The sequence below is a fragment of the Microcaecilia unicolor genome, chromosome 3 (assembly GCF_901765095.1).
Source record: "Microcaecilia unicolor chromosome 3, aMicUni1.1, whole genome shotgun sequence".
Taxonomy (NCBI): Eukaryota; Metazoa; Chordata; class Amphibia; order Gymnophiona; family Siphonopidae; genus Microcaecilia; species Microcaecilia unicolor.
Genome location: NC_044033.1, coordinates 457667154 through 457693658, shown reverse-complemented (window position 1 = coordinate 457693658; position 26505 = coordinate 457667154). Strand labels below are relative to the sequence as shown.

The following is a 26505-nucleotide window of genomic DNA, read 5'->3' as shown; positions in this document are numbered from 1 at the left end:
TCCAAAATCCAATCCCCACTGCATTAGGCAAATGAATGGTAGAGTGTAGAGTCTGCCAACTGCAAGGGAAGTATGACAAGTACCTTCAAGTAGAGAAGTAGTTCCCACCAGTGGTTCTAGCTATCTTGAAGAACACAAGAGTTCACTCCAGTGTGGGAGCATGGTATACATACCAGCTAATAGGACTGATGGAAGGGCTTCATTGCATACTCCCTAAATATACTACAGACTTGGAATTACTTGTGTTGCCTGATTCTCTGTGTGATACTTTGCCTTCTGACCATTTCTTTGTGGGTGATCCCATTACTTTCTAAGATGACATCTGGGAATGGGAAATACGGTGTAACTTTGGCCCTTTTGTAGTATGTAAATGGTAAGACAAGTCCTATCCTTTTAATGCATAGGCAGCAGAACAAGCTAGGCCACTGGGGCCATGGCCCTACCAGGATTTTGCCCTATGCAGCATCAGGGAGATAGAGAGGGTAGGATCACAGCTTGGTTTGTTTGGCCCTCCTAAGCAAAAAGATATTCCACTACCCCTGCTTTATTTCCACTTTTATTCAACATTTCCTCTAAAGCAGGTACTCTTTCTGGAACATTACCATGTCAACAGTCAGGTGTTATGCATTCAGAACTGGTTCTATTATTTTCTGTGCTGTAATGTACTAAATGTAAGTAAGCATTTGTTTTCATTTCATCTATAATAATATCTATGTACCTGTTGAGTTATGGCAGCTTTATAGGTATTGATGCATATTCACTAATTTTTACTTGTGTTGGGAAGTAGGGCTCCTTTTACAAAGCTGCGCTACAGCAGTGTGCTAAGTGTGAAGAAGCCCATTCTGTTCCCATGGACTTCTTTGTATTCAGCATGCTGCTAATGGTAACGCAGCTTTGGAACGGGAGCACTTAGTTTTTTCTTTTTTTACTTTGTGCAATTTGCTACTGCCTATGGCGGTGGAGGAAAAATTCCAGAAAATCTTTATTTAAATAGTCAGCAAGGCTTAGCAACCGTTTTGTTTCTGCTTGTCATTTAAATTTGATATTAAAACTTTTGCAGTAGTTAATTGCTGAGTTTAACTTGAAGCTTACCATCTATTTCTCTCTTAGTACAGGATTTGATAGCAAATCTTTCTGAAAGTAAATTCTGAGTTCCATATCATCATGCTGATCAATCCATAGACTGGTGGGTTGTGTCCATCTACCAGCAGGTGGAGATAGAGAGCAATCCTTTTGCCTCCCTATCAGGGGCGTATCTGGACTCTGGCAGTAGGGGGGCCAGGGCCAGAGGGAGAGGGCACATTTAGCCCCTCCCCCAGCACCACCGACCCGCCCCCCCCCCGCCACCAATGACTCTCTCCACCTCCTCTCCCGCCAGCCGAGGTCCGCTTCCGCCTGTTTTTAAAAATAATTCTTCAGCTGGCGGGGGACCCCAACCCCCGCCAGCCGCCGAGGTCTTCAAAGTTCTTGTTCGTCGTCCTCCTCCGTGGCCATGCTGTACGCTGCTGATTCGGAGTCTGTCTGACGTCGCACCACGTTGTATGTTAACCACGTTAATTCCCCTCCCCCGTTTCGGTGGTGGTGAGCTGGGCAGAGTGTCCCTTTGTGGGTGTAATTCTCTAAGTGCTGAGTCCTGCGGATGGTGCTTTGATATCGACATACTGAGGAGTTTCCGGCAGCACATGACCACATATAGGGAGGCAAAAGGATTGCTCTCTATCTCCACCTGCTGGTAGATGGACACAACCCACCAGTCTATGGATTGATCAGCTATGATTAATGGAAAGAAAATTATCAGGCATGATACATAATTTTACCTTTCTCATGTTTAATAAAGATATTATTGTCCACATTGGACTAATTTTCAAAATGAGATGGAAGAAACATTGCATTCCTTAGAGGTTGTGGTTATGAGAACATTGTTTGCATGGAACAAAAGACTTTAAGATCAAGTTTCTTGTTAGTATTGTCCTCACAAAAAAGGAATACCAGCAACAAATCCCTCCATAACACATGGATAAAATCTGCAATTCAGAGTCTTAAAAACTATTTTTTTCCCACACAATCAACCCCCACAAGATATTAAATCCCATTCAGCTATCAGGTTCCGCAGCTGTAATCCTTTTTTGTTTTTTGCAGGGCACTACCTGTAAAAACTCTCCCGAAACTGCAGTGGCTGGAATACAGATTCTGGGATGAGGAACACAGCCCTATGATTGGGCCCTAAGGGGACTCGCTCAAGGGTCCTTTTACAAAGGCACACTAGCGTTTTTAGCATGTGTTAATATACATGTGCTTCCTATGGGCATCTCTAGCGTTTAGTGTGCGCTAATGAACGCTGCTAATGCTAGCGCGCCTTTGTAAAAGGGCCCTTCAGTCTCTCCAGAAAAATACTTTACACACTAGGGTTGGCATTTCAAGTAGCAAGATTATGAACTATGATTTCACCTATACTTAAATCTTCAGTCCTATATTCTCTTTAGGAAAAATGTAAAAAACCCTTCTGTTTCAGAAATATGTATCCCAAGCTAACCATTGACTTACTATTTTTTTTTTTATTTCTAAATGTATTATGCCTGTTCTTCCCAGTTAAATGAAACTGGCTTCTTAAAAAGTTGTAACCTGCATAGAACTGCAAAGTAACAGCGGGATAGAAAACAAATTTACCATTTTCCAATTGAACCCTGCCCAAGTATTTATCAGTTTTGAGTGCTCACTTCCTCTTCAGGTGTATACTGGGTCTCGTAAAATTCAACAAACCGTACTCTTTCTTTCTCAGATCCCACTTCCACCCCCTTGGCATTCTTAACCCACAGAACATTATTCCTTGTTTCAAAAACTTTGAGCCTATGAGCTAATAGCCTACTAGTTTTATTGTTAAATTCAAAGGCACACTGATTTAACAGCTCTAGATGGTACTACAGATCTTCCACCTCCCTAACCTTTAGTTGCCTTCTTGCTTCCTCAAACTTTGACCATATATTTCTTTTTGTTTTGGGCTGCCGCGGGCTTTTTTTTTTTTTTTTTTTTATTGAATCCAGATATTCAGTGCTGGTTGCCAGATATGGCCTAGCATTGAATATCTGGGTCTAGGGCAGTTAGAATTTAGAGTACCACCAGTATTCAGGGGCAGTACCCTGAAAGCTACTCTATATTTTAATTTACAGCAGCTTTTTTTTTTTTTTGCTCCTAATTTCAATGGTAGTGCCTGGATGTTAACTGGGTAACTCCCAGCTCTGTCCCCACTCCTTCTCCACCCCATCTTGGCACTAACTAGTAATGCTGTGTCAGTCTGCTTGACATTTTCAACAGCACTGTCCAGATAAGTGCTCCTTATATTCTGGGTTACACTGGGTGAGCAGGAGTTACAGGGGAGGATCTGGTACTATTTAGGTACCTCCTTTCAAATATAACCTCCTAGAACAGTGGTTCTCAAACCTGGCCTGGAGGTCCATCAGCCAGTCGAGTGTTCAGAATATCCCTAATGAATATGCATGAGTGATTTGTATATAATGGGGGTGACAGGCATGCAAATCTGTATCATGCATTTTCTTTAGGGATATCTTAAACTCGAATGGCTGGTGGACCTCCAGGACAGGTTTGAGGACCACTGCCCTAGAATATTAGAATGAAGACTGAAAAAAAAAAAAAACCCCTCTAATCTTACAGCTGCAACTTTACATTTAAATGTTTGAAAGAGAAGGAACCCTTAATGAATTTTAAATCCTGCAGATACTGTATTTGCGAGGTATTTGGGTAATAATGGAAGGATGCAGTTAAAATCTTAGTGTATACATCTGGCAAGCTGTGAAATAATGTATCAGTGCAGATCGTAAGTCGAACTGCAGCTTAAAAGTTGAGAGAGTATGATTTACCAATAAAGTGGTTGGGAAGGATTGGTACTGATTTAAGGGTAACCAAATGCTTGTATGCAGTGGTGTGCTGGTAAATGTTTAACAGGCTCTCCCTGGACCCCCTCTGTGCCCCCCCCCCCCCCAAATTGCAAAGCTGGCTATAGCCGGGGAGAGAGCCTGGGGGGGGGGTGGCAATGCATTACTCCAGGAAAAAAAAAATTAAATGATCCCAGGTTCCAATCTAATTCATGTTTAATGTGCGATAAAATGCCATAAATATTTAAATATAAACTTTTAATGTTGAGCACCTGATTCTGCAGCCCCCCATTACCCCTCCTCTTTCCCTACATTCCTCCCCGTAATCTCCACTCACTGGACAAATCTCTCTTGTCGTCCCCCTTCTCCACTGCTAATTCCAGGCTTCGTTCCTTTTCCCTCGCGGCACCTTATGCCTGGAATGAACTTCCTGAGCCTGTACGCCTAGCTCCATCTCTACCTGTTTTCAAATCTATGCTGAAAACCCACCTTTTCACCACTGCTTTTGGCTCATAACCACTACTCAGTTCCCCTATCCTTGTTCCTTCTCACCCAGTACTTTCCTCGCCCTTAATTGTCTGTCTTGTTTGTCTGTATTTTTAGATTGTAAGCTCTATTGAGCAGGGACTGTCTGTCAGGTGTTCAGCGCTGCGTGCGTCTGGTAGCGCTATACAAATGTTAATAACATATTCCAAACACTATAATGAAAATAAAATGATTTTTTTTCTTCCTTTGTTTTCTGGTGACTGTTTTTCTGATTCTGCTGCTATCTGTCCTCTTAACTCTGTTTCCAGGGCTTCATTTCTGGTCCTCAGCTTTTGCCTATTTTCTTCATCCATGTGCAGTTTTTCTCCTCTTCCTTTTCCCTCATCTCCTTCCTCACACTTCCCTCCCCTCCATCCATGCCCTGCATGCACCCATGTCCAGCAGTGACTCTCCCCTGCTGGTTCACGCTTCAAAATGGCCGCCAAGACTTCAGCAGAAGTCTTGGCGGCCATTTTTAAAGCGCAAACCGGCAGCAGGGGAGAGGTAGCGCTGGCAGCAGGCAGGCAAGACTGCCTGCCCCGAAGAATTCGAAGGACAGGTCGGTGAGGGACGGATCCGGAGGGAGGGAGGAGAGCCGGCTCGTGGGTTTTAACAATCGGCTCGCAAGTCGGAAGAAAAGTTAACTGGTTCTTGCGAGCCGGCTCCAGCACACCACTGCTTGTATGGGTAGTTGGCCAACATAATCATCTTGGTTCTCTAACATTTAGAAGTTTTATAGTAGTATCAGCTGTACCAAATTTGTAGTATGGGAGCCCACCAAAAACACAACTACCAAAATTACATATTCTCTTTCTACTCATTTGGAGCATAAGAGCCAGCTCTGTAAGTGCTTGAGCACCCCCAATATTGAACAAACTCCTTGACTATGTCAAGGGAAAGGTAATTTCCTCTGGATTTAGCACCACTGAAAAATGTGAGAAGTTGGTTCGTATGGTTGAAGAAAAGATTGAGGGCAAAATTTGCTGTTAACCATCAGGTGTTTGTCTTGAGTATATAACATTAATTCATTGGTGGTTTACCTCTGTTCTTTTCTTTTCAAAAGATGGTGTTCTACTTTTTCAACAAGTGCCCATGGTAGAAATTGATGGGATGAAGTTGGTGCAGACCAAAGCCATCCTAAACTACATCGCTGAAAAATACAACCTGCATGGGAAGACTCTAAAGGAGAAAGCCTTGTATGACACCTTCCATATTTCCCTTTGCATTGTTACATCTTGTTATAAAATTTGTAGCTTTGACATTTGAGATGCAGTTTTATCATCTTGCATACATGTTCTTTTTTAACTAGTTGAACCTCCATCTCTAGTCAAAATATCAAACTTCAATATAAGCATCACTTCTAAAGCGTATACACAGTGTATTAAGTCCCAGGATGCATATACTGAGGAAAGAAATTGTTCTCTTGAGTGTATGAGAGAGATACATATTTAAACTGCATGATGGTGAGCAAAGTTCTGTTTCCCTCCCTTTCCTCCTCTTTATCTTTCTCAGTGATTGGGCCCAGCTGAAGATAAGCAGCTTGGTATCTTCATGCTGAACCCTGCTGTCAGTTGATAAACCCATGCATACACACACACGGGATCAGCTGATGAGGCATTTTTTAATAAGAGCTTGTGAGATGCAGTAGTGCCCTTCTGATAGCTGCTAGTATTTACTGTGAGAGCCACATACAGCTTCACTTGTCATCTTGAAACTTTTTTTAAGTTTCAAAAAGTCTTAGGGAATGTGGATATTTCCATGCAGTGCAGCATTTTTACAAAACCGTTCAGCGCCTGTTGGTAGAGACTGAAACCCTCCACCTGGAACCTACCTGATGGTTTTAGCCTCAGTTCAGTTCTTTCAGTGAAGATGATACCCAGGGGTATCTGATTGTTGGAGATATCAAGGATTGATTGGATACATAAAATGAATTGCCATCTTCCCTATTGCAGAACAGGACTTGAGTAGATTTGCAGGTCAGCGTGCTGATGGATGGTCCACTACCCCTTGCATTTCTGTGGACAGCTGGAGGACATTAGATTTTGAATGTTTTGGATTCACTGGGAAACTGTAAATTGTACGTATGTACAGTGAATGCATATGTGATAACCCTGAGATAGTCTTTGAAATTCCTTGAAATAAAAGGAACTGATCAGTCTGCATTGTTAGCTCCCATGGAGAAGATTTCAGAGTACTGTATTCCATCAGTTTGGAGAGCAGTATTCTTAGTAAGCTGTATTCATCTGAGAGAACTAGGGCCTGATACTCAAAAGGGTTTAACCGGGCAAGAGGCTATCGGGCAGTGTTCAGCAACATTTAGACATAAGACTTAAAGTCAGTCTTGTCTCTGACTGCTAACAAATTATGTGCCAGCTCCACCCCTGTGTGTGCCAATGATACTCTTTCCGCTAGCTGGTTAAGTAAGGGCCTCTTATCAAGTCACGCTAGCAGTAATGCTGACAAAGCCCATTCACTTTGATTTGGTTCCATCGGCATTGCCACACAAGAACCGCTAGTGTGGCTTGATAAGAGGCCCTAAGTGAATAAAGTTAGGTCAGCAAAAAGGCTGTGCTACCCTTGTTTGCTGACCTAAATATTGGTTGGTATCTGGTTAACTTCAGGTGATCACATTTACCTAGATATTCAATGGTGGAGCCTGGCCATGGCCTGACATTGAATATCTGGGCTTAATTCAGCCCTCACCTGTCATCTTTAGAAAAAAAAAAACAAAATCCCACTGACTGCTACATGGTAAATATTATCCCCTAGATCAGTGGTTCCCAAACCTGTGATATCCCCAATGAATGTTCATGAGTAGATTTGCATGTAGCTCCTCCACTGCATGCAAATCTCATGAATATTCATTGTGGATATCCTGAAAACCTGACTGGCTGAGGTGCCTCCAGGACCAGGTTTGAGAACCACTGCCCTAGATGCTTTGCAGAGTGGATCTAAGAATTATCCAGAGGTGAAGATGGTATAGGAACTTTCAAGAGCTCCAGAGCCCTTCTTCAGATGCAACCAGTGACAGCTATAATCGTGAGATATTCTTAACCCCTTCTATTCAAAGGTATTTCAATTGAGTGTGGGCTATAAGGAGAATTTGCTTATTGACAATCATCGCTCTTTAAGGTTACGCTTGCTTTTCTTTCAGTATCGATATGTATTCGGAAGGAGCATACGACCTGATGGTGCTTATCATGGCCTATCCTTTTCTATCACCTGCTGAGAAGGAAAAGCAGCTTGACTTGATCTCCAAAAGAGCCACTGATCGATACTTCCCAGTCTTTGAAAAGGTCTGAAATATCAGTTCAACATTTAGGTGTTAATTTTATAAAACTCTGCATAAAGCATGTTATGCAGACGGTATTGAGCTCTAATAAAATTACTCAAGGGTATGCACATATACCAAAAGACTATGCCTACGTTTACACAATATGGATAGGCGTTCCTAGGAGCATAGTTTTGGCTGGGGCAGGGTTGCAATGTAAATGAGTATTTTATAATGCATACTAGTAAAAAAGGCCCGTTTCTGACACAAATGAAACGGGCGCTAGCAAGGTTTTGAGAGTGTGTGTGAGAGAGAGAGTGTGTGCAAGTGCGTGTGTGAGACCCAGTGTGCGGGTTTCACACAGATACAGTGTGTGCGAGAGAGAGTGTGTGTGTGAGACACTCTCTGTGAGACTTGTGTATGAGACCAAGAGTGTGTGAGTGACTGTGTGACACAGAGAGAGTGAATGTGATACAGTGTGAGACATAGTGTGTGAGTGACAGTGTCTGAGAGAGAGAGAGACATTGTGAGAGAGAGACTGTGTGTGACAGATACCACCCCCCCCCCCCTCTCTCTGGTGTCTGAGCGTTACTGTGCAGGACGCTGAGCTTTGGCTGTGCTTCAAGGAACTGACCAATCCTATTAGAATGCACCTCCAACATTCTGAAGCCGAGAAACCTCGTGTGGTTGGTCACTTCTGCTTGTGACGAACCCGGAAGTACGTGATGTCAATTCAGGAGATGGATACAGAGAGCAGGAATGCCTCAGCCATGCAGTCAGCTTCAGAATGTTGGAGGTGCGTTTTATTATATAGGATTTACACCACCTTTATTGCACTAGATTTGTGTATTTGTGTGCTGCTGAAGCCTTTTTTTTGTTTGTTTTAATAAACATACATTGGTCTTTCTTTGGACTTTCCACAAAATTTCCCCATTATAAAATTACTCCCTTTAAGCAAATTTTATTCCAGGTGTAAGCTTCTAAGCACAACATTCAAAAAAACATAGAATGCTTAGTTCCTCATAAATGCATCAGTAACATAAAACAGACTGTTGATGTCACTTCCTCTCACTGGGTTGTTTTCATCGCCAGCAATGGTTGCTTGAGATCTCAGCTTCCTCATTCCCCATTACAAATCTGCTATGAATCTAAGCCATCAACCGAGCAATTCAACCCTCTGTTAGCAACCAAAGACTCTTATCTTCTCAGTGTGGGAGTATGTCCTCTAAGGTGAAAGAAGTAGATCTTACCAAATACTCTTATTTCTCAGTATTGCAGGCCCTTTGGCTCTGGTCTGGTGGTGGGCTTCTGGGGGGGGGGGGGGGGGGGCTCTTCACTGCCTAGGGAAAAAAGATATATTTAATCATTAAATATCTCTCTTACCCTAGGCAATGAAGAAGCCCATCCCCACCCAGAAATTCACCAACAATAAATTTTAATAATGCCCAGTTTAACTTAAAAATAAAATTCTTTCTCTCATTTTGGTGGGTTTTTGGGTGGGGATGGACTCTGCAGTACCTAGGTTAAAAAATTTTTTAAAAAATGTGTGGGCAGCTTTCTCTGTGTGGACCAGTGCGGTAGTAGGCTCTGCATTGCCCAAGACATTAAAGTCTTTTATATTTAATGCCATGGGGGGTGTGAGGGAGTAGGACAGGGCTGACAAGGAGGGGCGGTAGTAGGATAGGGCTGATGCATAGCTATAGGATGGATTGTGGGGAAGGGAAGAATTGATACTGGGCTGCAGGGATGGATGGGGGGGGGGGGAGGTAAGGTAGGGAAGGGCTGACGCCGAGGTATGGGGATGATGGATAGGGAATAGGGAAGGGAAAAGCTGATGCCAGGCTGCTGGCATGGGTGGGGGAAGGGAAGGTCTTTGTTTTATTTTTTTGTAATAGGTTTTAAAATTGTGTATTGAATTGTGATCTGCTTAGAATTGCAGCGATAGTGTGGCATAGAAATTTAGACATCAATACATTTTGTAATTTTTGGTCCTTTATTCTGTAATTGATGAGGATTGGTCTGTGATCTGCATGTGACTAAAAAGGCAGCAGTGAATATACACAACAGCAATACGCATCCCATTGGAAAAGCCGGACAAGTCAGACTCATAGATCCCCATACAAACCACATGCCAGCAGAAACTCTCATCTGCTCAAAGGTACCGTTATTGGAACTGGTGTTACGGTTTGCAATATAGGCTCTAAGAAGCCTTTGTGCAGGATTTAGTGTTACTTCACAAAGTACCTGGCAGTGACGGGTACTACCAGAATTTGAATACATTGTTATATGTCACTGCTGTAATGTTTGCCATTATAGTAGACTTTTATGTCTGGTCAGGTTTGATATGGCATAATGTAACTGTATTTATAAAAATCAGGTTTTTTTTAAAGTATGTATGTGGTTTATATTGATGTTGGGCACCATTCTAAGGCATTATTTTGTAGTATCCCAAGAAACACTATTCATACCTGTATACATAGTGCCCACCCAAAAGGTCAGGTCTGGCTACACCACTGAAGTACTTAAGGATTTATCTTTGCGCTGATGTGTAAGTGCTTATGAGTTAAATGTTCTTGATCAGTTGGATAAGATTAAGATCCTCTGTGACGTCCCTCTTAAGTCTGTATTTAAGATGGTGGCATTGCCTAAGCTCCTTTACCTGCTTCAGATGGTTCCTTTCTGGTTTACCTGCAAGGATGAGGGCTGAGTGTATTGCAACAGTTTCTGTGGTGGGGTAAAGCAGCTCGGATTAGTCTTGCTAAATTAGCACTTCCTCAGGATAAGAGGGGCTTGGGCACCCCTGACATTCACTTATATAATGCAGCCACACTCATGCGCTGGGTCCATGAATTATATAGTGGTAATCGGAAGTTTTTCCCATCTAATATTCAGTGTCCCGACTAATGGCTGTGACCCCCTGCCCTTGCTTCATGGCAGTGGGGGGGGGGGCAGGTGGCGCCCAGAAGTTTTGTTTTCATTCCTCTTTGTACGGCATGGAACTGGTAGTGGCATTTTCGGTGTCACTTCTCCAAATTGTCCCCCTTTTTGGTCCTTACTGGGAACCCCTAGTTGTGAACTGGGTCTTGGTCCGGGGGGGGGGGGGGGGGTTCAAATTTTGTTACATGGGTGTGCTTGGCTAGGCGACCGTCTCCAGTTAGATTTGGAGACTTCCCCTCATGATCAAATTAGTAAAAAAAAAAAAACTTCCTAGATGCATTTTTTTCTTATTTGCAGGTGCATAACTATATATTTTTTAACCTTGTGAGGTAAGTTGTTACTCTCTGTATATCACAAAGGATATCAATTTACCTTCTCTTTCCCTTGAACTTGTTCATCAAGGTTCTGGCACTGTTAGAATAATCAAGGAATCATTGTCAATTAGGTTCTACCCATTGATTAAGATCAGTTTTATTCTGGGTCTCTACTTTGCAAGACTAATCCATTGAATTAGGTCTACAACCAACCAGTGCATCAGGGAAAGAAAGCGTGTATGTGTATGCGGGGGGGGGGGGGAATCCTATAACCTGAAGGAAAAAGCTAAATCACTGAATTCCAAATAGGTAAGGAAGTACATTGAATTCCACCCACAGAGAATCAATAGAAATAAAACATAGAAAAGAAAATGATACCTTTTTTTATTGCAGATAACTTAAATACATTTCTTGATTAGCTTTCAAAGGATGCCCTTCTTCGTCAGATCGGAAATAAGTAAATGTTGGTAGATGACAGTATATATAAGTGAAACATCAAAGCATTTCAGTGACAGTCTAACAGGATGGGGATGGATAGGTGAGAGACAGGAAGATATGCATGGAGATAGGAAGGTGACACCAGACTGAAACCAACTTTCTGGATTTCTTCTGCTTGGTTTGTTTTTGCCAAAATATTTAATCATTCTGACTTCAAAGGTCTTGCGTTCCTGTATTGTCTTAAAGTTCACTTTCAGGATTCTTACATGAAATCACTGGTAGCGTTCTGGTTTTGTAAAGTGCTGCCCCACAGAGGTGACATCCTGATTGCTACTAGCATTTTTCATATGGTGTCTATGTAAAATAAATCTCCTCTTTAGCATCTAGCTTGTTTCTCCAATGTAGCAGCCTTCGTTGCATTTTTTACAATGAATATCTTCCAGTGTGGTATATGAGCACGTGAAAGATTACTTAATGTTGAATATTTTTCCTTTGTGAATTTCCATATAAAAAATGCTAGTAGCAATCAGGATGTCACCTCTGTGGGGCAGCATCAATTGTATCGGATGGCCCAGTTTGAACTCTGGTATCTTTCTCATCATAGCAGGCCATCTGTGGCATCCAAGAGATGGTTGTGGAACAAACTATTGTCCCTTACATCTGGTGTACAGGATCCTGTTGACAGTGATTCCTGAAGTGTTTTTTAGTCATGGTGTATAAGGCCTTGTGTGGCATATTGCTCTTACTTTGTGTACCCTTTCTTTATCTTTTTATTTTTTCTTCCCTTGGGTTTCGCTGACCTGAGGAGGAGGGGTTGATGTTGGAGTGTGTTTGGTTTCTTGGGGATTAAAATTGGGCAAAACTAGATGGCAAGAGGCCTAGGCCCAGTCTCTCAGATAAGAACCAACCGAGTGATCCAGGTTTTGAGCCGTTACTTTGTGCTCTTGAGTATTGCCGTTTTGCTTGTGATCGTTATTTCTTAACTTCTAACTTTTTTTTCTGTGTGCTGTTTGGCCTTTTTGCTGTTGGTATAAATTTTTTAAAAAATGGCCATTCAAGATCTGGCACTAAAGTTGGAAGACCTGGAAAACAGGTCATGCAGATGCAACATCAGAATAAGGAGGGGGTACCTGAAGTCCTGGATTACCTAGACTGAGTGGGTCATCCAATGAATTTTCATTCAGCTGTTATCTGAAGATGGTGACCCTACCCTACTAGAACAGATGGAGATTGTAAATGCACTCAAACTCAATTAAAAATGTCATTGCTTGTTTCTAGAGCTATAAATCAAGGAAGCAATCCTGAAAAAGGCACGTGCAAAATCGCAAATTGTCTGGGACACTTATGATGACCAACCTTATTCCAGGATAGGACTGCAGCTACACTACGTCAGCAGGGTGAACTTTGTTTCCTTACCTCTCAGCTGCAAACGGAGGAGATTAAGTATCACTGGCAATTCCCCTTTGTGTTTTTCTTTTACCAAGGATGGCCAATTGCATCCTGTTTGCTCGAAGTAGGAGGTGATTTAAATTTTGTCTAAGAGAACCTCGGAGCATGGCGCTGGAGCAGCAGCGATATTGGAGTGCAAAACGGAAACATTGTCCTAAGTGGCAACACACCAGCAATGGCAGACAGGCATCCACCCCAGACCTGCCCAGTGTATCTCCGTTTTGAACTTAGCCTACACATATCTGGTTTTATATTTACTTGGGGTTCCTGAGAATTGATGATGGAGCCTGGAAAGTTTCCTAGTGTGGACCTGTTCTCCTGCTCCATCAACTCGTGCTCCCTGTTTTGGAGGGGAGGAGTCCCCTGATTTTCCTAGGCTTTGAGCATTTGGACATGTTTGTCTTCTATTCGTTCAGTGCTGGTCTGGCTTTTACTAGCTACCTGAGCTGTATGGTTTAGCATTTAAGCTTGAAGTTTTTTTAAGTTGTATCTTGAATCGGGTTATGAGTGCTTCTCTTCCTCTTTAGTTTCCTACCTCATGCATCATTGCCAATAGATTTGAGGGTGATCATGGGAGGTTCCTACTATGGGGGGAGTAGTGGTTTGGGGCAGGGGTTTCTCCTGGGACACGGTCACAGGAAGAGGTATTTTTAAAAATGGGTTTGGAGCATTGGGCCTTCTGGCAAAATGGGTGATTCCTGTTTCCCTGTCTTATCAGCTGAGCTGATATGAGAGACCTTGGTATTCTACTGAGGTTGTCTGCTTCAGTCCATTTTGTGCAGGAAATGTACTTATAGGTCTGAGAAACTGGTACATCATGAACACTTATAGAAGTTTTTTGCCTCTTTACCTTTGCAAAAAAAAAAAAAAAGAGGGGTGGGAATTTGGATCTCCCACACACTTTCACCAACACTGTTGGATGTTTTCAGGACCCAAGTGGTCACTACTTAGTTGTGCAGGTGGATATGGGCACTTTGTACAACATAATCTCTATTTATACTCCTAATGATAGGCAGACCCATTTCGGTAGGGACTTCAGAACTGGAGCTGCTTAAATGGGCAATGGGCATTTGGGTACTTATTGGGGGATTTCAATATGACACCGATACCTCATTTAGATTCCACAACCCAGCAGGCGTACAGACATGCAGATTGGAGGACTCTGCTTAGTCTTATATCGCATATGGGGGTGGAGGACATCTGGCGTCATTGGCATGAGGGTGTTGAGCAATATACTTTCCACTTGCTGCCTCACTCCTCTAGAATCCACTAATTTAGTTTATAGATAGAGCTTTCTGAGTGGGGTCAAAGCTTCTGACATAGAGGTCGCTGCGTATGCCTTGTAGTGCTATAGAAATGAGTAGTAGTAGTAGGTCATTGTGTGGTTAGATCATGCTCCCTTGTGGATACTTTTCAAAGAGTATTTATATGATTGGAAGCTCCAGTTTTGGAGACATAATGAGAGTTTGCTAGAGAAGGAGGTGGTTTGTGATCTCCAGGCTATTTCTGAATATTTTCAATTAAATGTTACTCATGATGTGACACTGTGCAACATTTGAGATGGCTTTGAAGGTTTTATTCAGGGCCATTTAAAAAAAAATTGGGTAAGTAAACTACAGAAAGGAGTGGGAGCGCAGGGATGGAGAGCATTGGAGGGGGGGGGGGGGGGGGGGGGTCGCTCAAGACTGCAGAGCTTCTGTGTGCTCAGTCCTAGCCAAGAGTTAGCTGCTAAGTTGGTTCTCTCAGCTCTGGACTGAAAGACCTGTTTCATACAAGCTACAAAGAGTAGTCCAAGTCTTTGAGGAGGGTTATCATGCCAGTTAATTGTTGGCTCACTCAAGGCTCAAACATTAGTCCTACATAACTTCTATCAAAGATGAGTGACACTGAAATTCATGACCCCTCTAAGATGCATGAGTGTTAAGTTCTGTTAGACCTTATACACATCCGAGTAAAATACAACACCACCTGACATGCAAAAATAGTTAGTGCTTCTCTTCCCACTCTGAGTCCCAACGGGCCTACTTGGGACAGGACATTTAAACTCAGAATATTAAGAATAGCCATATTGGGTCAGACCAGTATCCTGTTTCCACCAGTGGCCAATTCAAGTTACAAGTACCTGGCAGAAACCCAATTAGTAGCAACATTCCATGCTATCAATTCTGGGGCAAGCAGTGGCTTCTTCCATGTCCATCTCAAGAATAGACTATGGACTTTTCCTCCAGGAACTTATCCAAACCTTTTTTTTTAAACCCAGATACTCTAACCACAGTTACCACATTCTCCAGCAACGAGTTCCAGAGTTGATTGAAAACATTTCCTCCTATTTGTGTGGCTTATGATGTTGGCTGGCTATTGCTACAGAGGTGTTTGACCATGTCGAGTGGTCTTTCATGATGGAAGTTTTATTCATGAGATTTGGCCCCAATTTTTGAACCTGGCAAGCTGTGCTGTATTCTGTGCCTTGTGTGAGTATTGGGGTCAGTTGGGGGTATTCATATTCCTTTCCACTTGCCCAGGGTACTAGGCAGCAATGTCTTTCCTCTGCTATTTGCTCTTACGGTGGAGCCATTGGCCGCACATATTACACTATTTACATTTACATATTTAACATAAATGTAGAAAGATATTTGCAATTATACATAATAAAATAGAAAGCCATATATTGTGGAAATTATCTCTTCTAACTTTGCCCACAAAAGATGGATCCAGATTCTAAGCAAAAAAGAAAAATCCTGATAAAACAGGAAGAAAACTGATTTTCATTGGAGCAGTGGGCGATAGCAAGGCTCGCAGCCGATTTAAACAGCATATTTAACTAGGGGGTGTAGACAAGGGAACTTTAGCCTTTTCTTTTGCAATAATAAATTCCTGCAGTTTCTTTGGGCTAAAGAAAACATAATTTATCAAATCTAGAGACACATGACATCTACAGGGAAATTTTAAATCAAACAAACCACCTAAGTTAAGGATTCTTGGTTTAAACACCAAGAATTCTTTCCTTCTTTTCTGTGTCTCGTGCCAGATCTGGAAAAATCTGAATTTTATGTCCCAAAAAAAAGAGCATTTATAAATCAAAAATAGGAACGAAAAATATTATTTCTGTTCAGTTCTAGCGCGAAAGTCACTAACAAAGTAGTTTGTTCCGTAACAGCCTCCAAGGAACTTTCCAGAAACTGTCAAATTTAAATTCAAATCAGGTTGAGGTTGTTCTTTAGTACATCTTGTGTTTCCCGTTATATATTGGGCTCTAACTATGGGCGAATAGCCCTCAGCTGGAATTCCCAATATCTCTCCAAAGTATTTCTTAAGCATATCCAAAGCTGGTATTAATGGTGATTTTGGAAAATTAAAAAACCTCAAATTTTTTTGCCCTTGGTTTTCTAAGAGGCTTATTTTCAAAGCACTTAGCCTCCCAAAGTTCCATAGAAACATATGGAACTTAGCCTCCCAAAGTGCTTTGAAAATATGCCTCTATGTATTCTAACTTATGAGCTTGAATATCTCTCTTTAATAAGCGATAGGGAAACGTTTTTTAACTTAGCAACTTCCTCTTCTAATTCAACAGTTTTCTTACTTTGATCTTGTAAATTGTCGTACAATTTTTGATTGGATTGTTTTTCTTAATATCTTCTTTAACAGAACTAGACATCAAAAGTAAGGTAGAATTCAAAACCTGTATAGCATCCCATAGTAACTCCATCGTCACTTCAGCCGGTCTCACCAATTCTCCGTTCCCCTTAGAAGCAGGACTCTGAGCAGTAAAAGGAGAGAGCTGAACTCTTTGCATCTCCTCTGTTGTTGTTCTGCCTGAGGTTGAAGCGCTGACAGGCCCTCCCTTCTCCGCAGTTGAAGGTTGAGCCATTCCAGTCACCTCCTTCTGCTGAGATCCTGCTGGCAAAGAACTGCTTCCTGGTCGTGGAGGGGCTGTATTAGAGGGAGGACTCAATGATACTCCCTCTATGCTGCGGTCAGCGTCACAGGACGCTGAACCCATCGAAGTGGGTGTTTGCTCTCCCAGCGTCCTGATCCCGAAAATCTGCATGGTTGTCTGGTTCGAAGACGGGACCGATGCCAGGTTCACGGAGGCAGGAGCCACTATTAAGGGTATGGTGGTGGGTGGGAAGTTCAAGATTTCATTTTCTGCAGATGATATTTTGACAGCTGACAGAACCAGAATACTCTGCCCCATATTGTACAGGCCGTTAGTATGGGTCCTTGAGTTTCAAACTGAATCTCACTGAGATAGAGGTATTATTTCACTGGACCTGGCATGGGTGCACCTTTTGAAGAAACAGCTTCCCTTTAGCTGGGGTAAGGGTCATATTAGATATTTTGGGGGTTAATATATATCCTCAATATGAAGATCTGTATAAATTTAATGTTGGTAGGGTGCTCCATGGATTGTCCCTTGATCTAGACAAGATAGCACAAGCTTATACATACTTGGTTGTGCAAAATGATGGCACTACCTAGGTTAACATAAGAATAGCCATCATGGGTCAGACCAATGGTTTCCTGCTTGTAACACTGGCCAATCCAGGTCACAAATACTTGGCAGAAACCCAAACAGTAGCAAAATTCCATACTTAACAATTACAGGGCAAGCAGTGGCTTCCCTATGTCTGTCTCAATAGCAGACTATTGACACTTCCAAGAACTTATCCAAAAAATTTTTTTTTTAATTTAACACAGATATGCTAACCGCTGTTATCACATCCTCCGGCAATGAGTTCGAACTGTCAAAAAATGCTAGGTTTAAATACCTGACTTATGACGCGTTGATGTGACCTGAAAGTGGGACATCCCAAACTGTCAGTCATAGACATTCAGCTTTCCTGTTTAAACCATTGGTATCTACAGTCTTCCAATAAAAAAAATAAATTGCTGTTCTTTATGCAAAAGCAATTCTGCTGCCCTTTGATAAAGAAACTTGCAGCAAAACCACGTATCGTAAATCACCTATTGAATGATGTTGCTGCCAGTGTTACCAATGGAACTTCCGCTCTATTGCACTTTAAATTGCTTAAATATTCACCAATACAAATCTTTTACATTGGACAAACAAAAAGTATTAAGTCCACAAGGGCAAATTATACAATATACTACACATTCACTTGTGCAATCCATTGATGCATATAAAAAATCCGATTTGATTCTTGGATATTGATATGATCAGCTTCTAAGGTGTACTGGCAGTATTTATTGTATTTGTACCCCACATTTTCCCACCTTTTTGCAGGCTCAATGTGGCTTAGAGTATAGATATAACGTTACATGATTTAAAAACATCTGCCACTCTTAAAATAACCGAATGGACCACCTGATCGCACTGTTGAACTTGTCAGAATTTCACCCATGTTGCAACCACTTAATTGCAAACTTAGGCACTTCTTGCAATTGAGAATGAACCTTCAAAACATACCAATACTTTTGTATTATAACCTGTGTCAGGATTGCAGCTGTGTGGATTGCGTATTCTTTGGGAACCCACTGCCTCTGTGAAGTGGACCCCGGGACCAACCCTAGACAACGATAGCTGGCAACCTGTACTAAATTAGCTTGGGATGAATATGGTAATACACATACCAGTGGTGCAGACTCTTGTTTCAGAATGTTCAGAAAATAACCAGTCCCTGTTAGCATTCAGTGCTAGCTTATTCGCTAGTTTCACCACTGATGCCGGGTATCCCCTTCCAAGGAACCTTTGGTACATGTCTGCTGCATGTATTGCATGGTTGAACAAAGCCGTATTAACCCTTAGAAATTGGCCCACAAGTATGTTATATAATCCCTTAGGATGAAAACTAGAATAATGTAGTGATGTGTTTCCATCAGTTTTCCTTCTAAACAAAGTAGTGGCAAACAAACCATTATCAGTAACAGAAACAATATTAAGAAATGTTACGCGTTTGTAATCATAGGGGCCCTTTTACTAAGCTGCGTAAGCATCTACACGCGCCAAAATGGAGTTACCGCCCGGCTACCTAGTGGCTCTTGTGGTAATTTCATTTTTGACACGCATCTGGAAAATAATTTTTATTTTCAGCTGTGCTTATTGGACAAGTGGCATTTGGCATGCATAGGTCATTACCACCCGGTTACTGTGTGAGACTTTACCTTTAGGTCAATGGCTGGCGGTAAGGTCTCGGACCCAAAATGGACGCGCGGCAATTTTCATTTTGCTGCATGTCCATTTTCGGCAAAAATTTTAAAAAATATTTTTTGTAGGTGCGCTGAAAAATGATTCTGCGCATGCCCAAAACACGCGCCTACACTACTGCAGGCCATTCTTCAGCGCACCTTAGTAAAAGGACACCATAATGAGTAGTAAATGTGGTGTGAGGGTCTGATTCACGTATTCCAAAAAGTCAAAAAAAGATCAGCCTCAGTGCAGTTCCATACCATAATAACATTGTCTATGTAACGTTTGCACAGTATAATATTGGTCCAGTACTGACAACCGTAAATGTTCTTCAAATAAAGTAATGAACAAGCAATTGAAGGTGCTACTGTGGCACCCATAACTGTTCCTTGTATTTCTAAGAACTATTGTTCGCGTTGGAAATAGTTATTCTTTACCACTAATTCGGTCATTTTTATTCAGCAAATCCAATTTTTGTATCCTGAAATATGCACTTGAGATAAATGATTTACTGTACTTAAAGCCCTGTCTTGAGGGATGTTCATATACAGGGCATACGTCCATCGTCACCAGATTGTCATTGGGATTAGGAACCTGCACTGGTTGAAGACTCTGTATCAAATGAGTTGAATCCCTCACAAAAGACCTGGCTAAAGAAACAGAAGGTTTAAGGTAAAAATCCACATATTGTGACAGATGTTCCATCAAAGCTCCCCCCGCCCTGTCTCTATTTACCGTCCCGGAGGATTAACCAATGATTTGTGGATTTTGGGCACAAAATAAATGTGAGGGATCCTAGGAAATTCTTCATTCAAAAATGTGTATTCTTTAATAGATATTATACCCTCAGCATTGGTGTGAGACAGCAAATCCTTCACCACAATGCCCAAAGACATAGTGGGATCACAATCTGGTCTTCAATAAAATTGAACATTATCCAATTGTCTGTACACTTTTTGTGTGTAAAGCCTTTGATCCATTACTACACTTACACCACCCTTGTCAGCTCTTTTAATGACCAGAGAAGAATCCTGTTGAAGGTACCTAAGAGCAATCCATTGATTATGGAAAATAAGTCTCAGTATATGTATCTTAATGTCCAAATTCTGTAACTCTAAATGCTCAAACACTACTATAGAGGAATCTGAAAGCCCCGGAGGAAGCCATGTGGACGGAAGGTTACCTTGTGTTGGAAAAGAGTTAGTATCCATCTGTACTCGTTCCTCTAGAGAAAAAAAAGTCTGTAATTTTCACTTCTGAAAAAACGTATATAAATATTGATGAGTATTGAAAGCGCCGTAACTCACTGAGGGTAAAAATGACATCCCTCGCTATAATACGGACATTTCTCCATCTGATAAAGAACGAGAAGATGTTTCATTATTTCCTTCATCGGGTTCTCATTTTGAGTTTCATACCCTTGGTGACCACAGTTCCCGAAGGATTGATTGCCACCTGTGTAGTCTGAGGTAATCTTAAAGATTCAGACGTTTTTTTTTTTTTTTATATTCATCTGCCCCACTATGACCTCCTGTTGTAATCCTCACTTTGTCTTACTGCCACAACCTGTTGATCCCCTAATAAATCACTTGATGAAAGTTTAAATGCCACTTGTTTACCTCCCCTTGTTTTCATCTCACTTTATCCATCCATCCATCCATCCAGGGGTATACATAACTCCTGGTGTAATCCATTTCATCTCCATAAAATTTATTATCCTTCAGCTTTCTTTGATCCTTTCTATATTGCTCCATAGCCACTATGTTCGTTAAGCTGTTTTTCATATTCAGAGGGACCTCTTGAGGACTTCCATCAATGCCCATTTTTACCCGAAGCTCCATATTTTGTTCTGTTATAATACCCTGTAGAACATCAATTGTTAGGAGCATTCAATCAAGGGAACATTGTGAGATTACTTTATTCCATTTTTGAACATACTCTGTGTTCCTCAAAAATTGTGGTTCTTTAGATATGCTTAACCCACGGGGTACCTTCTGACCGTGACAATACTCAACTAAAGTTGCTGAATGCAGCTCAGATCGAATCAAAGCTTTATTAATTTTTTATTTTGGTATCTCAGCCCAATCTAGAGTAATATCCTGCTCTGAACCATCCATAAGTCCTGGTACTGGACATCAAATCAGGTCTGATGAGTGTACTTTTGTTTTGATAGCAGCCATATTTCCCAAAATTATAACCACTACATCAAATATATGAGAATCAACCAACGTCCTACTACATCTCACGTTATACACTAAACATTAAGGTATATAAATAATACAATAATCTTGTAATCATATACTTCTACTCTTATACATTCACATGTATCCAAAATTAATAAATATTGATTTTTGGAAGCTATGTTAGAATTATTGGTAGAAATTTAGAAAAAAATAACCTCAGTTGGAGTTGTTTCAAGATAAGTACAGTGACTTGCTTTAAAAGATATTACAATATAGCATTTTGGGTTTGCATGAACATATGAAGTATTTCCTACTACTACTACTTAACATTTCTAAAGTGCCACTAGGGTTACGCAGCGCTGTACAATTTAACATGGAAGGACAGTCCCTGCTCAAGGAGCTTACAATCTAAAAGACAGGTGTAAAATCCACATATTGTGACAGATGTTCCATCAAAGCTCCCCCCGCCCTGTCTCTATTTACCGTCCCGGAGGATTAACCAATGATTTGTGGATTTTGGGCAATTATAGCAATGTTAAGGCATCTAGTTGTAGAGGGGTTTATGTGCAGACGTATTTGATGGTCTGTATGCAGGATAAAAAAACATGAGCGGTGGGTGCAATGGTTCTTGACTCAGCCAGTCGTAATAATATTATTTGGCTGTTGTGTGAACTGAGCCCCCATTAAAATTTTTTCTAAATGATTCCTACCAATAATTCTAACAATTTCCAAAAAACAATATTTATTAATTTTGGATGCATGTGAATATTAGTACTACTATACTATCTTAATGTTTTTTGTATAATGTGAGAGGTAGGAGGATGTTGGTTGATTCCCTTATATATTTGATATGTAGGTCAGTAATGATAGAAGCTATTGGCTTAACTGTGCTTTTCTCCTATTGCTGTGTCTGGTGGGGTATTTTTTTTTTTTGGGTGGGGGGGGGGTATTTTCCAAATGGCAGACTTTTTTCCATTTTTGACTTTGTACACTTTTCTCCTTGTGCTTTGTGTTTCCCAGGTGTGTGTGAGGGGGGGGGGGGGTTGTTACTTAGTACATTTCTTATGTTGTACAGGTGATTCATCACCTTGTTTTTGTTTTATGCATTGATGACACAGATAAGTTACATTTTGTATGCCTTTATTTTGCTGTAATGTGTGGCATTTTCAATAAAAGCTAAGGGGTCCTTTTTACAAAGGTGCACTAGCGGCATGCTAAAAATAAGCGCGCACTAGATGCCTATATATTGCTATGGGCATCTCTAGTGTTTGGCGCACGCTAATCAGCATGTGCTAAAATGCTATCGTGCCTTTGTAAGACCCCCTAAGTTCCAAAAAAAAACCCCACTGTCCATTCTTGAAATATGCTTGGTATCTAAATGTAAGATTCTCAGCTGAATTTTAAATATTCAGCATAAAGTTTACCTAGTTTTAGGCCTAAAACTTCATTTTTAGATCTTAAATTTTGCTTAGATTTTAAGAATCCATGTTAGGTGCCTACTGCTGAAAATCATTGTTAAAGCACCTAACCTTTATTTTTCCCTTCACGTGTGTGCATATGTAAAATGGTAGACCAAATTGCCCATCTGTCTGCCCAGTTCTGTCCACAATGCCAAGGATATATTCCAGCTGCCAGTCACCATGTGTCACCCTGAAATATTTCTCTATATTAGGACAGTCTTATTTTCTTCTTCCCTTATAGTCTACCATCTTAGGTATAAGAGCACAAGACCTTGTGCTGTACCTGACCACAAGACTCAATCATAGTGTGGCTGTAGCCAAAACATTTGGCATGTATGTCCCCTGTGTAGTCTGCCAAACAGACCCAGCTACATGAGATGTCTAGCCTGCCCGACAAAGCTGACTTCTAGTTAGGCATCCACATGGCTGTGACAATACTATGTTACTGCTAGGATTTTATACCATTTCTTATTAATCACTTAGGGTTCAAAAAGTTTGAATAATTTCATAAAAGGGAAGTCCATAAGCCATCATTACGATGAACTCGGGGAAAATCCACTACTTATTACTAGGATAAGCAGCATAAAATCTGTTTTACTCTTTTGGGATCTTGCCAGGTACTTTGACCTGGATGGGCCACTGTTGGAAACAGGATACTGGGATTGATGGGCCTTCGGTCTGTCCAAAGTATGGCAACACTTATATCATGTTCTTATGATGTGGGACGAAGTAATTTATATGTACGTAGTCCTAAACCAGTTTCTAATCCAGTCCACTGATTTGGGCCTTCCCCAGGATGATCATTTTGTGTGTGAGCCTGCTATGTAGGGCAGTATGAAAAGCCTTGCTGAAATCAAATATGAGAGAATTACAGTGATGAACAATGGGGAAGGGAGAGGAAGGTTCATAGATCTTGGAAGGGAGCAGTGTTCCCTCTAAGCTGTGTGCATGCACACATGTCAGAAATGGGAGTGCACAAAATTTTTGCAGGCTTTCTTTGTGAACATGAAATCGAGGCTGAACACTTGTACACAAAATGTTTTTCATGTACACATGGGCCAGCAAAAATTAAAGAGAACTGGAAAGGAGGAGGATCCAGGATCAGGGAGAAGAGTGTAGAGGACATATGATCGAGATTTTAAACCTTGTAGAGAAGGCTTTGGGGTTGGGAGAAGCTGAATTCAGAGTGTTGAGTGGAAAGTCCTCTCCACCCACATTCCTCAGTCTAACTTCTGTTGCTGCTGCTCATTGCTGTAACTAACTCAAATCATGCCCAGGGCAGACAACCCCACCCCAAACTGCTCATTCTTGGTCCTCTCAATACTCCCCACCCCTCTGTCCTCCCAACTCCAATCATGGCTGTGTGATGCATCTACCTGTTGTCCCGCAGATCTCCCCTCCTTTCCTCCATGGCTTGGGCAGCATCTTCCTTTTCCAATTTACATATATTGCAGTTCACAGGGCCCTGCAGCAATAACTGTGAATGTGACAAAGGAGGAGGATATTTCCTGAGAATCTGCGCACTCCCTACTGCTGACTGAGTTGTGAGGAGGGGACTGGGTGGTTTGGGAAGAGGACTTCAATGGGGGGGGGGGGGGGGGGGAGGATGTAGAAAGCATGTCAATGTGATAACATTAGAAAATGTATTGGGAGTTGAGCCTGATTCTGTTCTCAAACTGAAGAATATAAATGTGTTCATTTTGGTATTTTATAGGTTTTGAAAGATCATGGTCAGAATTTTCTGGTTGGGAACCAGCTCAGTATGGCTGATGTACAGCTGCTAGAAGCCATTTTAATGGTGGAGGAGAAAAAGGCTGATATTCTGTCAGGCTTCCCTGTGCTACAGGTATAGTAATTCTCACCACCACCCCTCCCCCCTCAAATTAAGCAGGTTTCCAGAAAGCTTTGAGGCAAGCATAAACATTTTTTTTTTTGAGCATTAGTACAGAGCACCTCTTGGGATGGGAATCTTGTTTAGTTCTACACTATTTCCCTTCTCAACAGTAGGTGTGGATAAGTGAGTTTTTTTTCAAAGAATGGGGAGAAAATGCCATTTCTAGTGCCCTGTTCAGACAGTTCTTTACCAGTGTTCAGAAGAACATATATCTGGGTAAAATTAAAACTTTTTTTTTTTTTTAATTTAGTAGCAACAGGTAAACCTGTATACAATGACTCGAGAAACAGTAACAAGATCAATAACACTTAAAAAAAAAAATTTCCCCCCAGATCTGAGTGTTCAATATACTGCCTAGCAGGTATGCCTAAGTGTCTTACGGGCGCAAAATCAGACACGTAGTAACATCAGAAAACATAACTCCAAAATCTAAATGTAGAGTCCTCGAGGATGTGGAGCAGCCGATGAGAGAAGGGAAAATTCTAGACCTAGTCCTCAGTTGAGCACAGGATCTGGTGCGGGAGGGGAAAATTCTAGACCTAGTCCTCAGTTGAGCACAGGATCTGGTGCGGGAGGTAATGGTTCTGGGGCTGCTTGATAACAGTGATCATATGATCAGATTTGATATTAGCTTTCAATTAAGTATACACAGGAAGTCAATACGTTAGCGTTTAACTTTAAAAAAGGAGACTATGATAAAATGAGAATAGTGGAAAAAAAAAACTTTGGCTTTGAGGGTCAAAAATTTACATCAGGCGTGGATGCTGTTCAAAAACACCATCCTGCAAGCCCAGGCACATATATTCCGCATATTATAAAAGGAGGACTGAGGCCCAAATGACGGCATGGTTAAAAAGTGAAATGAAGGAAGCTATTAGAGCTAAAAGAAAATCCTTCAGAGAATGGAAGAAGGAACCGACTGAAAATAATAAACAGCACAAGGAATGCCAAGTAAAATGCAAAGTGCTGATAAGGAAGGCAAAGAGGAACTTTGGAAAAAAAGATTGCATTGGGAGGCAAGAACACATAGTGCTTGCACTAACTGATGGTATCATATTTAATAGTAGTTCATAAGTAGATGTTCCTCTGTGCAAGGCACAGGTAGAGTGAGTGTGTTTTATACTAAGTGTGGGTGACCTGAAGGACGAGGGAAAAATAATGGGCATATGTAAACAAACAAAAAAAAAATAATAATTTTTGCAGTGATTTTAGGACAGCTGGAGCTCATCATTGCAGGAGTATAATGCAAAGATGGTGGTAGGCAGAAGAAAACACAAGGTTTGGGGGAGAGGGTTGTCCCTTCCCAGTGGTTAAATTGTTGGGTTGTTTTTTTTGACACTCACATTCTCGGATGTCTTTGTTTTTGTTTAGGATTTCAAAGTCAGGATCAGCAATATTCCAACAATTAAGAAATTCCTGCAACCTGGCAGCCCGAGGAAACCTGTCCCTGATGAGAACTATGTAAAAACAGCGAAGCTGGTTCTCCAGTTTTAGTTAATGTTGAGTAAATTTGTCAAAATACAAGAAGTACGCTTGGCTGTTTCTAAAATATTTCTACACTTCAAACCATGAGCTTTAAAAGCAAATACAAAATATAGGGGACATAAATAGAAATATTTAAAATTTCCCGTTCTGTGTGTGTAGGGGAGAAAAATGTTCAGCAAATCAGGCCCACAGTGTGAAACTGTAGAAAAACATCACTGAAATGTTTGTGGTTTCTTAGCTCTGTTCTGTTTTGTTTTGTTCTTGCCTTATAGATGTTGGAGGCATGCTAATACATGATCTCTGGAATTCTCTTAACGTATTGAATAAGCTGACACAATTGTACTATGTCTTCCGCCCAGTGGTTTCTGAAATATTTGTCCATAATCCCTTGATTGGTTGAACAAAACCAAGCAACCTCTTGAACAAAAGTTTATGCTGTGCTTTTGGGAAAAGGGATGAAAACTGATCTGTCTTAAGCATACTATTTGGAATGCATAAGACATGACCTTAG

At 41.2% G+C, this 26505-nt stretch overlaps 1 protein-coding gene across 1 annotated transcript in view; it reads left to right on the top strand.

Moving 5' to 3' along the window:
• Window positions 1-26231, top strand: part of LOC115467195 (glutathione S-transferase 3-like) — a 64531-nt gene extending 38300 nt beyond the window's left edge. Inside the window, exons 4-7 of the mRNA XM_030198952.1 lie at window positions 5479-5611; window positions 7570-7711; window positions 24330-24461; window positions 25881-26231. Of these exons, the coding sequence (XP_030054812.1) occupies window positions 5479-5611; window positions 7570-7711; window positions 24330-24461; window positions 25881-26003 (530 nt within the window). The 3' untranslated portion in view covers window positions 26004-26231. The remainder of the gene's footprint in view (window positions 1-5478; window positions 5612-7569; window positions 7712-24329; window positions 24462-25880) is intronic.
• Window positions 26232-26505: the final 274 nt, after the last annotated feature.